Raw genomic sequence first — 12522 nt, 5'->3', positions numbered from 1 at the left:
AATAAATGAATTAAAAAAAATAAACAGCTGGGATTGATTGTCTTGACTAAAAATACAAAAAAAAAAAAAAAGTCTGATGAGTTAGTATTTTGTTATCTAATTTGACTCGCTCACATCCAGCTAAATTCAAACGGATCTTTGACGCCTATAACCGTCAATGGCAGCGAATGAGTGCCTGCTCACCGGACCAGATGGAAGATGAGGCGTTCCAGCGTGCTGAGGTGCGTTCGGCTCAGCTGGTCGATGACAGAGTACACGCCTCGGATCATCTCCCGCTTGTCGGGTTGACCTGAGCACCAAAAAACAAACAAACAAAAAAAAAAGCTACGATTCAAAAATTGTTGGACCTTTTCATTTGTACTCAATTAAAATCAGGTAAGAAGCTGATACCCATGGCTCGGAGAAATTCCTCGTAGAGTTCAAAGGTCATGAGCGGGCTGGGCAGGTCGCGAAGCCACTGCTTGAGGACGCTGGCGATGACGTGGATGTTGTAGTCGTCTAAGTTGACGCTGCTCACATCTGGAATTGGACAAGTGGGTCATTTCAATCCAATACTTGAAACCTTTGTCCAATCAGAAAGAAGAACACTCTCAAAGTAGCCTGCCCAATTGGAAGTAATGAAAATGCAGTTAATCGGTTCCAGCATTTTGACAAAAACATTTCTGTAAAATAGAACTCTACGGCGGGGGGGTATCAAACCATATTTGGTCACGGGCCGCATCGGAGTGACGTTTTCTTTCGGAGGGTCATTGCGACCATGAACCAAAAGATCTTATTTTACAGCGAGCTGTTTCCGAGTATGAATCGTATCAAATCATGCATCGTGAAGATAAGAAGAAAAAAAAATGATTACACATGCTCCTTTATATTCCAACAAATTCCGTTCCGTTGTACTTTCGTTCGCTGAATTTCTTCGTAAGTTTGTTCGGAAGGTTTGTTGACGATGGCGGCGCCGGCGTTGGTATCATAGAAAATACGCGAAATACAAAATCGGACACAGGCAACTCTACTTCTTGTTTCCGAATGTTCCTAAGTCGAATGTTCGTATGTAGTCGTATGTAAAACTCTCACTCTAAATTTCCAAAATTGCGATGACGCCTACGAGTTACGGTAGGGTTTATACATACCGTCTCGGAACGACAAAAAGGTTTTTCTTTTTCGGTTTAAAATGGCTTACTTTTATTGGAATCTCAGGTCAAATCATAGGCAAAGATAAAATCCTGGTCGGTTATGTTCAAGTCGCACCAGATTATAAATCACAGCATCAACCAAACTACGAAAAAAAAAGTGTGACATAGTCCGAAAAATTGGGGTAAATGTATGATTGCATTATGTGGTACGTTCCACGATAGAGTGAAGCCGCAATTATTGAATCCCATTGTAGCAAAAAAAAAAAAAGATCTACAAATGAAAAAACTAGCAAAAAAAAGGAGAAAAAAGTCCATCTCTATTACACAGATTTCACTTTTTTTTTTTTTTTTTTTAACGTAACCAAACCGATCAACGAAGAAAACGAGAACGCTAAATCAAATGTCCACTGTAGTGGACATTTGTTTTTGGCCCTTATCTTTTTAAGTTACTCGACTAAGTCCGAGTGTGCTCAGTAGAGGACATCCTGGCCTTTCCAATGACGTCTCATGTGTTAGCGTGGGATTCAATTCATGTTTCTGTATTTTCGGAGACAAATGGACACGACAGTGGACAAAAAAAAGAAATGGGATGATTCCCACGCGAGCAGTGCAAATATTAAAGATTTTGGATTATTTAAGGTATAAATAATTTGATATTGGAGGACTGCTATCCAATATTAATAATGGACTCACCCCCCATCAATATTTGTTGATGCAGAGGATAAAGAATATATGCTGATGAGTATAATTTTAAATTAAGAGTGTCAAACAGCTTCAAGCGTCTTTTGGGTCAAATTTTAACTTGTAACTCAAGTCCAAAAAAAAATTTGATTGGTTTTGGGCTCACCGGTGTCCAGCCCCTGCCGCAATTCCTTGATTTTATTGGTGGATCCCGACTTCCTGTAGATGCCCTCGGTGTAGAGTCCGTGCATCTCGATGTAGTTGATGAGCTTCTCCACCAGCAGGGGAACGTTGCGTTCCTCGCTTGTTAGCCTGGAGAGTTCCACGCCAAACTGACGAGGCGATAGCTCCGGATCGTACTTGATGAAATATACAAAAAAAAAAACCCGTAAAGAAGAAGAAGAAAAAAGGCGGGTCTAGGACACATGTGTGCTTACCTTTTTGCTGCACTTGGTGGCCATCTTGGAGCAGCACTTCCTGTGGCAGGCGTAGCGACACACTGCAAGACAGAACAAATCAACGGCTGCAGCCGGACGGGGTTGGAAAACGCAAAGGATTCAACGGAAGCGTCTGATTGGTTGACGTGCGAAGCCAGCGCTAAAAATTGCTAACCTGATAGAAGACGGCATTACCGAAGAGGGGCGGGAAGTTTAATCCGATTTTTTTCCACTCGGAGAACAAGCATAAGCGTGAGGTAAGTGAGTTAGTGAAACATTAGGAACGGCTAGCTTTTGTGCATTTCTCACAAGTCACGTGAGACTTCGGCAAATCCCGCGAGAGTTCGGTTCAGGATGTTTTGTTCTGCACCACTGAGGTTAAATTTGATTAGCGCAGAACTGGAAAATAAATTTGACATTGCAGTAGATACATAATATGGCCTTATGGTAAAATGTATGTATTATATTATTATTATTATATTATTTATTTATTTTTCTCTCAAAAATTTCATTTCCGATTTTAAAGGGAAATGTCACCGTTTTAAGCAATATCAAGTTAAAATCATGTTGATACTTTATATGATGACTAAATGTTTTTTACTATGAATTTCACTAAAGGTTGCTCGTATTATACCCCGAAATAAAAATGGATTACTTGGACTCATCTACCATTTTGGGAATAACATAGAACACATTCACTGCCAATGACGGATATAGATGTCAAAGATTTCTTTTGACTGGGCTGGCAGTGAATGAGTTACATGAAGATGAAAAATAATTAAGTTATTAAATAAATTATATTGACTGATAAATTATATTGACTGCCCACCCGATGAAAATGGATCATTGACGTCTATAGCCGTCAGTGGCAGTGAATGAGTGAAATACCTTTAATGTGAACGTTTGCATTGTTTGTGTTCTAAATACATTCTAAAATGTGACCGAATGTTTTGAATTGATGCTCACATTTGCAGACGCAGGCTCGGTCCATCATCCAGATGAGCGAGGAGCAGTACTCGCAGTATGTGGGGATACTGTACTGTGTGGATTTGAAGATGTGCCCGTTGTGCTCCTCCACCTGCAAAAAAAAGTCAGGTCAGCATAAGCCAAGTCCATAAAAATCAAAATCCACGTTTGTTTATTTTTCCTCACAATATCGGTTTCCTTCTTGCGCGATTTCTTGCGTTCTCGCTTGGCTGCCTGGAGAGAAAAACACAGGAGTTTTTTTCAAATCAAATATCTGGTGTTATGTCCTGCGGCTTATATACGGAAAAATACGGTATTTTCAAGATGGCTTAAATCTTGCAATCAGTTTTAACGGAAAGTGAAGTACAGTGATCCATCCTACTTCGCGGTCTCAGTACTTCGCGTTTTTTTCCAGGAAAAATAAAAAATATTTCAAAATAAAAAATCATTTGAAAATGTGCAAAAATGTACAAAAATTGAAAAAAGTACATTATACAGTACTGTATTAATCAAATAACAAAGTAATGTTAGTTAATAACTATGTTAGGAATTCTTCAAGCGTTAGAGTTCGTGACATTTTTTATCTTATTTTGAAATGCATGCTTTTAATTTGTCGGGTCGCGTTGCATTTCCGTTTCCTGTTTTACGTTCTCTATGCGTCATTCGGTTCGTTACTGTGACGTAGTGAATGACAACGTAAGCTCATGTTTATAGTTTATTATCATTTATGTTGATAACGCACGCTACTGCCTATTTTTGGTAAGCGATGAGTGTTTATTCTGTTTGTGTTCGTTTGTGTAGAGGTTGCACTTTATAGTTCGTAGTTGTTAGTTGTTGCTAACCCGCTAATGTCAGCTAAAAACACAGTAAATTCATAGATTAAGTGTTTATATGTTAGTTTGCTGACTTTAAGATTATTGTTGATTTATTATTCAACAGATACTACATGATACACCATACATGAGCCAAAATAAATGTGAAATTCAACGTGATGACTTGCGTACTCTTTCACCGGAGTCTTGGTGCAGATAACCAGTCCTGAGAACAAATTCTCAACAAACTAAGTCATATTAGTTATTTAATGAATGTACAAGAATGTTAATAATGTTAATAAGGATAAATGTTAAATAATAGGAGAAAGGAAATAAAATAGGCAAAAAATTTAAAAAAAAAGGATTGTTTATGGTTACTGCAGCTATATTGGGGCGTACATAGAAATCTAGGAACTGATACCCTACTTGGCGGGTTTCAGACTTCGCGGGGGGTTGACAGCCCCAATTAACCGCGAAGTAGGGGGGATCACTGTATAGTTTGATTTGGTTGTTTCTTACCCTGCCGATGGTCCCCTCCTTAGGCTTGTACTCGGTCATGAACTCATCCAGGAAAACCTTGAAGGTGTTGACCCACACCTTGACGGGCGACTCGTTCCAGTCGCGCTGCTCCTGCCGCATGGTCTTCTCCAGGATGTGCTCGAACAAGGCGTACAGGTCCTTGTAACGGATACTCTTGCCGTCATCCATCTGCGCAGAAACATTTCGTTTTTCTTAGGTCACGTTCGGGCTCTCTCTTTTTCTATTTTGTTCATTTAGTACATCCGAAAGGATCTTTGACGTCTATAGCCGTAAACGGTAGCGAATGAGTTAACAAATGGAGGACTCACAGCCAGGGCGGTGGAATACGAGTTGAAGATGTTGATGCGGAACTCCTTCAGGGCTTTCTTGAAGACCACGTCCACCATGGTGTCCTTCTTGCCGTTTTCACTCTCCAGGTCAGCTATCTGAAGTTAGAAAAACAGCAAGGATTCGTTTTAATGATACAGAGTTCCAGAAGTCATTTCATAACATGACATTTTCGAAAGTAGGGGCGCTTTTTACATCTAAATTGCCTAATCCGTTCCGAGTCACCCAAAATTCTCTTGAATCTGTTAATTTAAGAATACACTACAGTGGTGACCCTACTTATGAAATTAATTTATTTCGGAAGTCATATCGTATGTGAATATTTCATAAGTTGAGCCACACGTAAATAGGCTAATCCGTGCCAAGCCCCCCAAAATGCCCCGAAACCCTTTAAATTGACAATACAATAGTAATAAATTATAACAATGCATCACAAATAGGAACAAAAACACATGAGAATGACGTTGGTGCATATTAATCATGAAATTCTTATAAATAATATAGATAATTGTAATTCCCCATATATAAAACACAATTTTCTCCCCCAAAAATGATGGCCAAAAGTATGGGTGTCTTATAAACGGTGAAATTTTTCAGAATTTTTCATGACAAGACATTCTTAAGTAGAGGTGTCACTGTACTGTATTTTTTTAATTTGTGACCTTCTTGAGGAGGAAGTCGTTCATGGTGCGATAGTCATGAGCGGAGCTGAGGATGTGCAGCGCATCGTTCTGCCACTGGGCGGGTTCTAGAGCCACGCTGCTGATTTTGAGGCTGCGTCGTCGCTTCATCTTGGGTGATGGCTCTTTGTTCTCCTTGCTAACCCGCACCGCTAATGGAGATGTGGCCTCCAGATCTGGACTGTGAGGAGGGGATGGGCCCTCTGATACACAGACAAAAAAAAAAAAGTTAAAAACTGGGTCAAAAATAACCCAACAATGGTCAAAAACAGACCATCTTTTGGGGTTATTTACGTGAGTCAAAATAAAACAACCCAATTTTGAGAAAATGCTTTATGTCTTACTAATTTTGACCAAATATTTTGGCTTAACCGTATGAGGCAAAACGTTGGGTCAATCCATTTTTGACCCAACAATTTAAGGTCATAATAAAACCTAGAAAACATGTTTGTTTAGTTCACTCTAAAAACAGTTGGGTCTAAATAACCCAATTGGTTTGTCAGGTGTAAAAAAATTACGGTATTGGGCCGATTGAGTGTGAATGGAATAACCCAAAATGTTGGGCCAAATGATCAATACACAAAACAAGTCAATTGTTCAGGTCAAAAGTAACCCAAATCGGGTTACTTAAGAGGACCTCGAAAATAACCCAAGGTTAAATTTATATAAATAACACAAACAAAATGACAAAAATGAATAACATAAAAAAATAACAAACAAACAAAAAAAATCTTTGTTATAATGTTTGGTTGTTCATCCAGAGGACTTCAACGTTGGGTTATTTTGTACGTTATTTAATCAATCCAATCTTTGGGTTTAAATGAGTAACTCCAAAAGTTTTTCACCTCAACTATCTTTAGAGAATGCATTTTTTTTTCATAAATCACAAAATTCTGCACACTGTAAAACCATTGGGTTAAAAAAAAAAAAAAATAGAGGTCAAAAGGGGACAAGCGCTATTTGGATCGATTTGACCTGTTTTTGTATAAAAAATTTTTAGGTCAAATGGCTTTTCGTCGAAATTGGGTTATTTTCGACCCAGCTATTTTGAAAATGCAGGACATTTCTTACCAGGCGTCTCTGCAGCACTTTCACTCCTTCCAGCCAGCTTCTCCCTGGACACCTTCTTCCCGCCGTGTTTGTTTTTACTCCAGAATCGCATTTTACCTCTCATTCTGCTGAAATAAGAAAAAAAAAATACACACACACATTTTTGCAGTGAGTGAAAGGAGGTACAACATACAGGGACTTTTTTCAATGTCAAATGACTTTCACACACCCTACAAACCGTTGGGTCAAAAATAACCCCAAATTGGGTCAAAAAGGGACCAAGAAGTTATCAAACTGATTAACCCTAAATTTTGTGGCTAATTCATTTTGATCCAACATTATGGGCCCAATGAGTTATGTCAGTCTCAATTCCTCATTTACACACAAAAAAGGGTCAAAATGATTAACCCATTGGTTTGTTTTATGGGTTATTCATTTCGACACAACTATTTTCTTTAACCGCAAAAATTTTTGGCAAAACGTCAAAATGAATGACCACTACGCTAAAACAGCTAAAAATTATTTATTCAATGAGTTATTCATTTCCACTCGAAAATCACGTCAATCTCAGTTCCTCATTTAGACACATGATTAATTGAGCTGGTTTGTGAGTATTCATTTTGACCCAACATTTTTGTCAAAACACGAAAATGCAGTAAACAGCCCAATACCGGGTTATTCTGTGGGTTATCCATTTTGACCCAACATTTTTGTCAAAACACGAAAATGCAGTAAACAGCCCAAAACCGGGTTATTCTGTGGGTTATCCATTTTGACCCAACATTTTTGTCAAAACAGGAAAATGCAGTAAACAGCCCAAAACCGGGTTATTCTGTGGGTTATCCATTTTGACCCAACATTTTTGTCAAAACACGAAAATGCAGTAAACAGCCCAAAACCGGGTTATTCTGTGGGTTATCCATTTTGACCCAACTTCTTGGGCTGAATGAATAACCCATTACATCATCAGTCACTTTTTGACTCAATGTGGGTTATTTTTGACCAAACAGATAAAATAAATCCTTATTTGGGTAGTCTTTTTGTGAAGCAGCGTTTCTTTACCTTCCATCTTGACTGGATGTTTTTCTCAGTACCTCCACTTTTCCCAGATCTCCCGATGACATGGTCTTATGGATCTTCTTAGGATCTTTATGAGAATCCTGCAATCAGTGGTGTATAATGTCAGTGAGGAAGCAGAATGAGGAGGAAATGTTTTATTGGCAGGCGGGATTGTGGGATGCTGCAGACGTCAATGAAGAGAAAATCCATGTTTGGTTTCAACTACAGTCAGTAAGTTCTAACTCACAAACCATGAGGGAACATGGACTTTGGGGTGAATTTTCAGGATGGAGCTAAAAATGCACAATAACATTTACAAGTGAAGTAAGGGATCGTTTTGTTTTTTTTTTTTATCATATTTTATTTTCATATTTTGTCTTGAATATTTTTAAATAAAAAAATAGTAAACATTGAGTAAAAATGCATTTTTTTCTGATTATTCAAGTGATCAATCTGTAGAATAATTAACTCTAAAAATATTCAACGGTGACAGCCCTACTTGATATGTATGTCGGTATCAGCAAATATAATGTATGGCTTTTTAATGCAGTGACAAGATTTTTTTTTCTTTCAAATTAAGAGCAAATGAATTGGAACATGAGGAAAAATGTAAAAAATCAATTTTGTTTCTGAAAATTTCTTTAGCGATACAGAAGGACTGGAAAAGTCAATTTTGTTTAATTGTGGTGATTTTTTCCATTTGTCATCTTGTGACAAGGGAAATCAACGTAGCATTTTCTTAACAGTATAATTTTCAAGACGTTTTTAGGCTTGACTTTCCCTTTAAAGCACTGAAACACTCCAACAGACGGACATAATCATTTTTAGGATTATAAACAAGTTCACCAATAAAGATTATGGTGCATTTTTTTGGTTCCTCCTGAAATTTGTCCCGCTAACTGTTTGTGCGTCGTGTTGACATTCTCTTTTCATGCCGCATCGAATGTTGATTAGTAACAAAAGAAGAAGTGACGCTCCGCTTCAAGAGTCATTAGTGGAAACTTGGGAACCTAGCATGCATCGGCGCGTCTCCTTTCAAAGTTTGCTGAGCGAGGCGGCGCAGGAGGCTCCTCGCCGAAGATGCGCTTCGTTTTCCGAGCAGAGAAAAACGTTTGAGTCGTTTCGACAGATCGCGATATCAGGAGGCTCCTCCCGGAGAAGTCGGCGGAAATGGCGGAGGAGGTCCGGGAGGCCACGCGATTTACCATCTCGGAGTCGCTGTGGCAGTCGGCCTTGGGGCGGGCGCGCGGGGGGCACAGGGAGGGGGGCGGCGTGCGGGAGTGGGCGGGGACGTAGTATTCGTCGTCGTCGTCCGACTGCGTGGCTCCTTCCGAGTTACAGCGCGTGAGGAAGTCGGAGCGCGTCCGGGACATGCGCGGTTTCTTTTTGGGGCCCGGGCGGCCCACTTGCTGCCGGGCGACCACAGGGGACGTCAAAACCTCCAGTCCTGCAAGCTTTGGCTAATTTGCACAATACTGGAATGCTTCGGTAGTAACGCTATGGAATTTTGTTTTAGGATTGAGGCGAAAGCAAGAAATTAGTCTCAACAGAGCAATCTTGTGTTCTGTAGGGCGAGGGTGTCCAAGCTAAAGCCCGGGGGCCATTTGTGGCTCATCATCCATTTTTAAGCGGCCCGCGACATGTACTAAAATGTACATTTGCTACGAATAAATTATTATAGTGAGGAATTTTTACAAGCAAAACTGGTTTCCTCCATTTTCTGCTTTATGTCAGGGTGCAACTTGTGATGTCACATGAATGATTCTCAAGGAACAGCTAAAAAAAATTGGTCAAAGATTGCTTCTGTTTTTGTTTTAAATGTAGAAATGGGATTCAGTCGCTGATCAACGCACGGGCTGATATTTGCTGGTGGGTTACAGGGTCTTTGTAACAGAGTCAATTTTAAATCGTCTTATAGTATTATTCCTAAACGCAACAAATTGATGGCTCGGTAGTTTTGAAATCAGAAGTATAACAGTTTGTGGATTTATTGTTGACGTTACGATGACAAAACAAACCCAAAACATTGCAAGAACTCAACTTGATTAGTTAAAATTTTGGAACCGGGTCTAGCAAGGGTCCTGGAAACGTACATGATTTGCTTTCGGGCCGGATTTGGTTCGGCGTTTTAGCCAGAAACTTGAAGTTAAATGAGCATTTCGTTGGCCACATAAAATGATATGGCGATATATATTGGTATATATTGTATCCAGCTAAAGAATATTGCTCGTGTGTATTTGAGTATGACTCTTACCTCTCTGGTTCTGGAATCATCTCTGAACATGGACAAAGTCCTTCCCTGATTGACCAAATCCTTATCGGACCTGCGAGGAATACTTAAGTAAATCCAAAATGGTATTCATTTTTTTTCTAATCATTCCCTGATTATATAAAAAAAAGAAAAGAAACAGCACAAACCAACATGGTAACTCAATTAACTCAATTAGGCAAATGCCTAATCCACAAAACTAGAAAAATGTGTTGGTACACTATGTATCCCCCCCCCCCCCCCCCCAAAAAAAAATAGACCTAAAAATAAAAAAAACACGCCACCAACACAAATGTTAATTTCAAAATAAAAGCTTACCAAATAACATTTATGCCAATGGAATAGCTGCAAGAAACTTTTATTTTGAAATTTCCCCTTGCAATGGCACAAGTCTCTGGCATTAGCAGCTAGCAAGAAACCTGCTAGTTAATTATGCCTTCATTATATAAAATGTAAAAAAATCTCTGCCATTAGTGGCTAACAAGATACCCGCTAATTAATTACAATTTCATTGTATGAAATGGCACAAGTCTCTGACATTAGTGGTTAAAAAAAAAAAAAATGCTAGTTTAGTACACCATTATTGTATTATGAAATATATGCTTCTAGCATTAGCTACTAGCAAGAAACCCACCCACAAGTCAATTATACCTTCATTATATGAGATGACACAAGTCTCTGGCATTAGCTGTTAGCAAGAAATCGGCTAGTTGATTACGCTTATATTGTATGAGATGGCACAAGTCTCCGGTGTTAGCGGCTAGCAAGAAACCCGCTAGGTAAGTACACAATCATTATATTATGAAGTAGAAGTTTCTGACGTTAACTACTAGCAAGTCGCCGGCTTTAGCGGTTAGCAAGTAATCCGCTAGTTCAATACGCCTTTATTATACGAAAAGGCACAAGCCTCAGGTGTTAGCGGCTAGCAAGAAAACCAAAATGGTCTCTTCAGTTTTTTTGACTTACTTGGAGAAGGGCAGCTTGCGTCTGGGTGGCGAGAACACGGTGCTCACGGGCTTCTCCGTCATGTTGACGATGACAGTCTGGGCCGAGCTCTTCTTCTGGGCTTTGGGTGGCTTGGTATCAAGGAGCGGGCTAGGTGCCCCTTGCCCGGGTGGCACCATTTTCTTTACCTGCTGACCCAGTTGAACAGGAGAATCGTTGGGTTTGGGCTCCAGCATGAGCTTGAAGTCTACTTCAGAGGAGCAAAGGCCAGGTACTTCTGGACTTGCATGAGTGGTTGGAGATGGAAACACAGAGGAATTCCCTTCCTCAAAGATGGATTTTGTAGTCCTTTCTATTAGTGGTTCAACGCTAGGTCCTACCTCCAAACCTGATATGTGAGTCCGTTGGGGAGTGGCTGGTGTTTCTCTTCGTTGAGAAGTTCTTTCGGGAGTTTGGGGTACCAGCGGCCCCTCTTCCAGGGGACTCTCCTTTTGCATGCTGATCAAGACCACGACGGGCTTTCGAGAGGTGGACTCCCTTCTGTCCCGGTAAGATTTACCGGGGCTTTCACAGTTTGGTTCTCGAACTGGACTTTGGTCTGAAGCGATGTAAAATGTCGCCCTTGGCGACTCGGTCCTGAGAGGGGAGTCCATCTTGGGTTTGTCGTTGTGGTTTGAATCTCTCTCTGGTTCCTGGGCGTGATGATCGGAAATGAAACATTCCTGAGGCGTGTCTGAGCGGGATCCAAAACCTCCTGAATCTTGGTTCTCGGCGTCCTCGACAGCAAGCATCTCAAAGTTGTCGAGAGGCGAAGGTCTGCGAAGGTCCTCCAGTGGGCAGGTGCCACTTTCCGGTCCCGCTTCTTGAGGCGGCGTGGCGACGTGACCCGTGCGAACCTTGAGAAGCTCCAAACTGAACTGGGCCTGCTCAAGTTCTCGCATTCGCCTGCTCTCTCTTTTGGATCGAGTCTTGTGGCTCGCCTCGTCCACGCCCCGACTTCGATCTGAGTCCTTCTCTGCGAGTGCGGAGTCCTCTGTTGGTTCTCCGGAGAGGTCCTGTATCCCATCCTGCTCCGACAATGTGATGTCATCATCCGGTACTTTAATAATGGCGCCCGGTAGTTCATGATGCTGCTTCAGCTCTCGGAATCTAGATTTGAAAAAAGATCCATTTTGAATTTGTGATATACTGAAGGTACTGAAGATTGAGTGCAGACGTTCAATCCCAGGTGTATATTTATATTTTTCAGGTTAATACACAGAGGTGGGCACTGACGGATTGTTCGACAGTCCGTCGCCAACGGGCCGATGATGAGAGCATTCTGGGATGTGTTTCAAGTAACCAATGAATGCAGACCAAATTTGCATTGTTTCTCTGATTTTTCAGATTTCTCAGCAATACTTTGTTTCACTTGCTGTGTACAGTATGTGACAGATGAAATTTAGACTAATGTTAATGAAACCGTCTTCTATAGTTGTAGGGCAGTCAGTCATAAACGAGAACCGGCATCCACCGTTTCAGAGTCATGTAACGCATGATAATGCCATCCAGTGGACATGATTGCGTTTGCACTCTCGTCCCCTGCATCAAACATGTCGGTGTAGCCTAGGATTAAAGGCCTTTATT

General features: G+C 40.5%; 1 protein-coding gene across 7 annotated transcripts in view; it reads right to left on the bottom strand.

Annotated features, from left to right (window-relative positions):
• LOC148422726 (unconventional myosin-IXAb-like) overlaps positions 1-12522 on the bottom strand; it is a 92012-nt gene that overhangs the window by 8159 nt on the left and 71331 nt on the right. For 5 of the 7 annotated variants that reach the window (XM_088416491.1, XM_088416494.1, XM_088416492.1 and 2 more), the window contains 13 exons: positions 10918-12045; positions 9937-10006; positions 7686-7783; positions 6645-6751; positions 5556-5776; positions 4875-4991; positions 4546-4734; positions 3401-3448; positions 3215-3326; positions 2249-2310; positions 1978-2170; positions 391-519; positions 184-289 (listed from right to left, as the gene is read on the bottom strand). In XM_088416491.1, the coding sequence (XP_088272617.1) occupies positions 184-289; positions 391-519; positions 1978-2170; positions 2249-2310; positions 3215-3326; positions 3401-3448; positions 4546-4734; positions 4875-4991; positions 5556-5776; positions 6645-6751; positions 7686-7783; positions 9937-10006; positions 10918-12045 (2580 nt within the window). Of the gene's footprint in view, positions 1-183; positions 290-390; positions 520-1977; positions 2171-2248; positions 2311-3214; positions 3327-3400; positions 3449-4545; positions 4735-4874; positions 4992-5555; positions 5777-6644; positions 6752-7685; positions 7784-8887; positions 9137-9936; positions 10007-10917; positions 12046-12522 lie in introns of all 7 variants that reach the window. The other 2 variants (XM_088416498.1, XM_088416493.1) reach the window with 2 other exon arrangements.

This window comes from Hippichthys cyanospilos, chromosome 6, assembly GCF_059441005.1.
Source record: "Hippichthys cyanospilos isolate Australia breed blue-spotted pipefish chromosome 6, RoL_Hcya_1.0, whole genome shotgun sequence".
Taxonomy (NCBI): Eukaryota; Metazoa; Chordata; class Actinopteri; order Syngnathiformes; family Syngnathidae; genus Hippichthys; species Hippichthys cyanospilos.
Note: the sequence above shows the minus strand (reverse complement) of the source record. Positions and strands in the feature narration are given on the sequence as shown.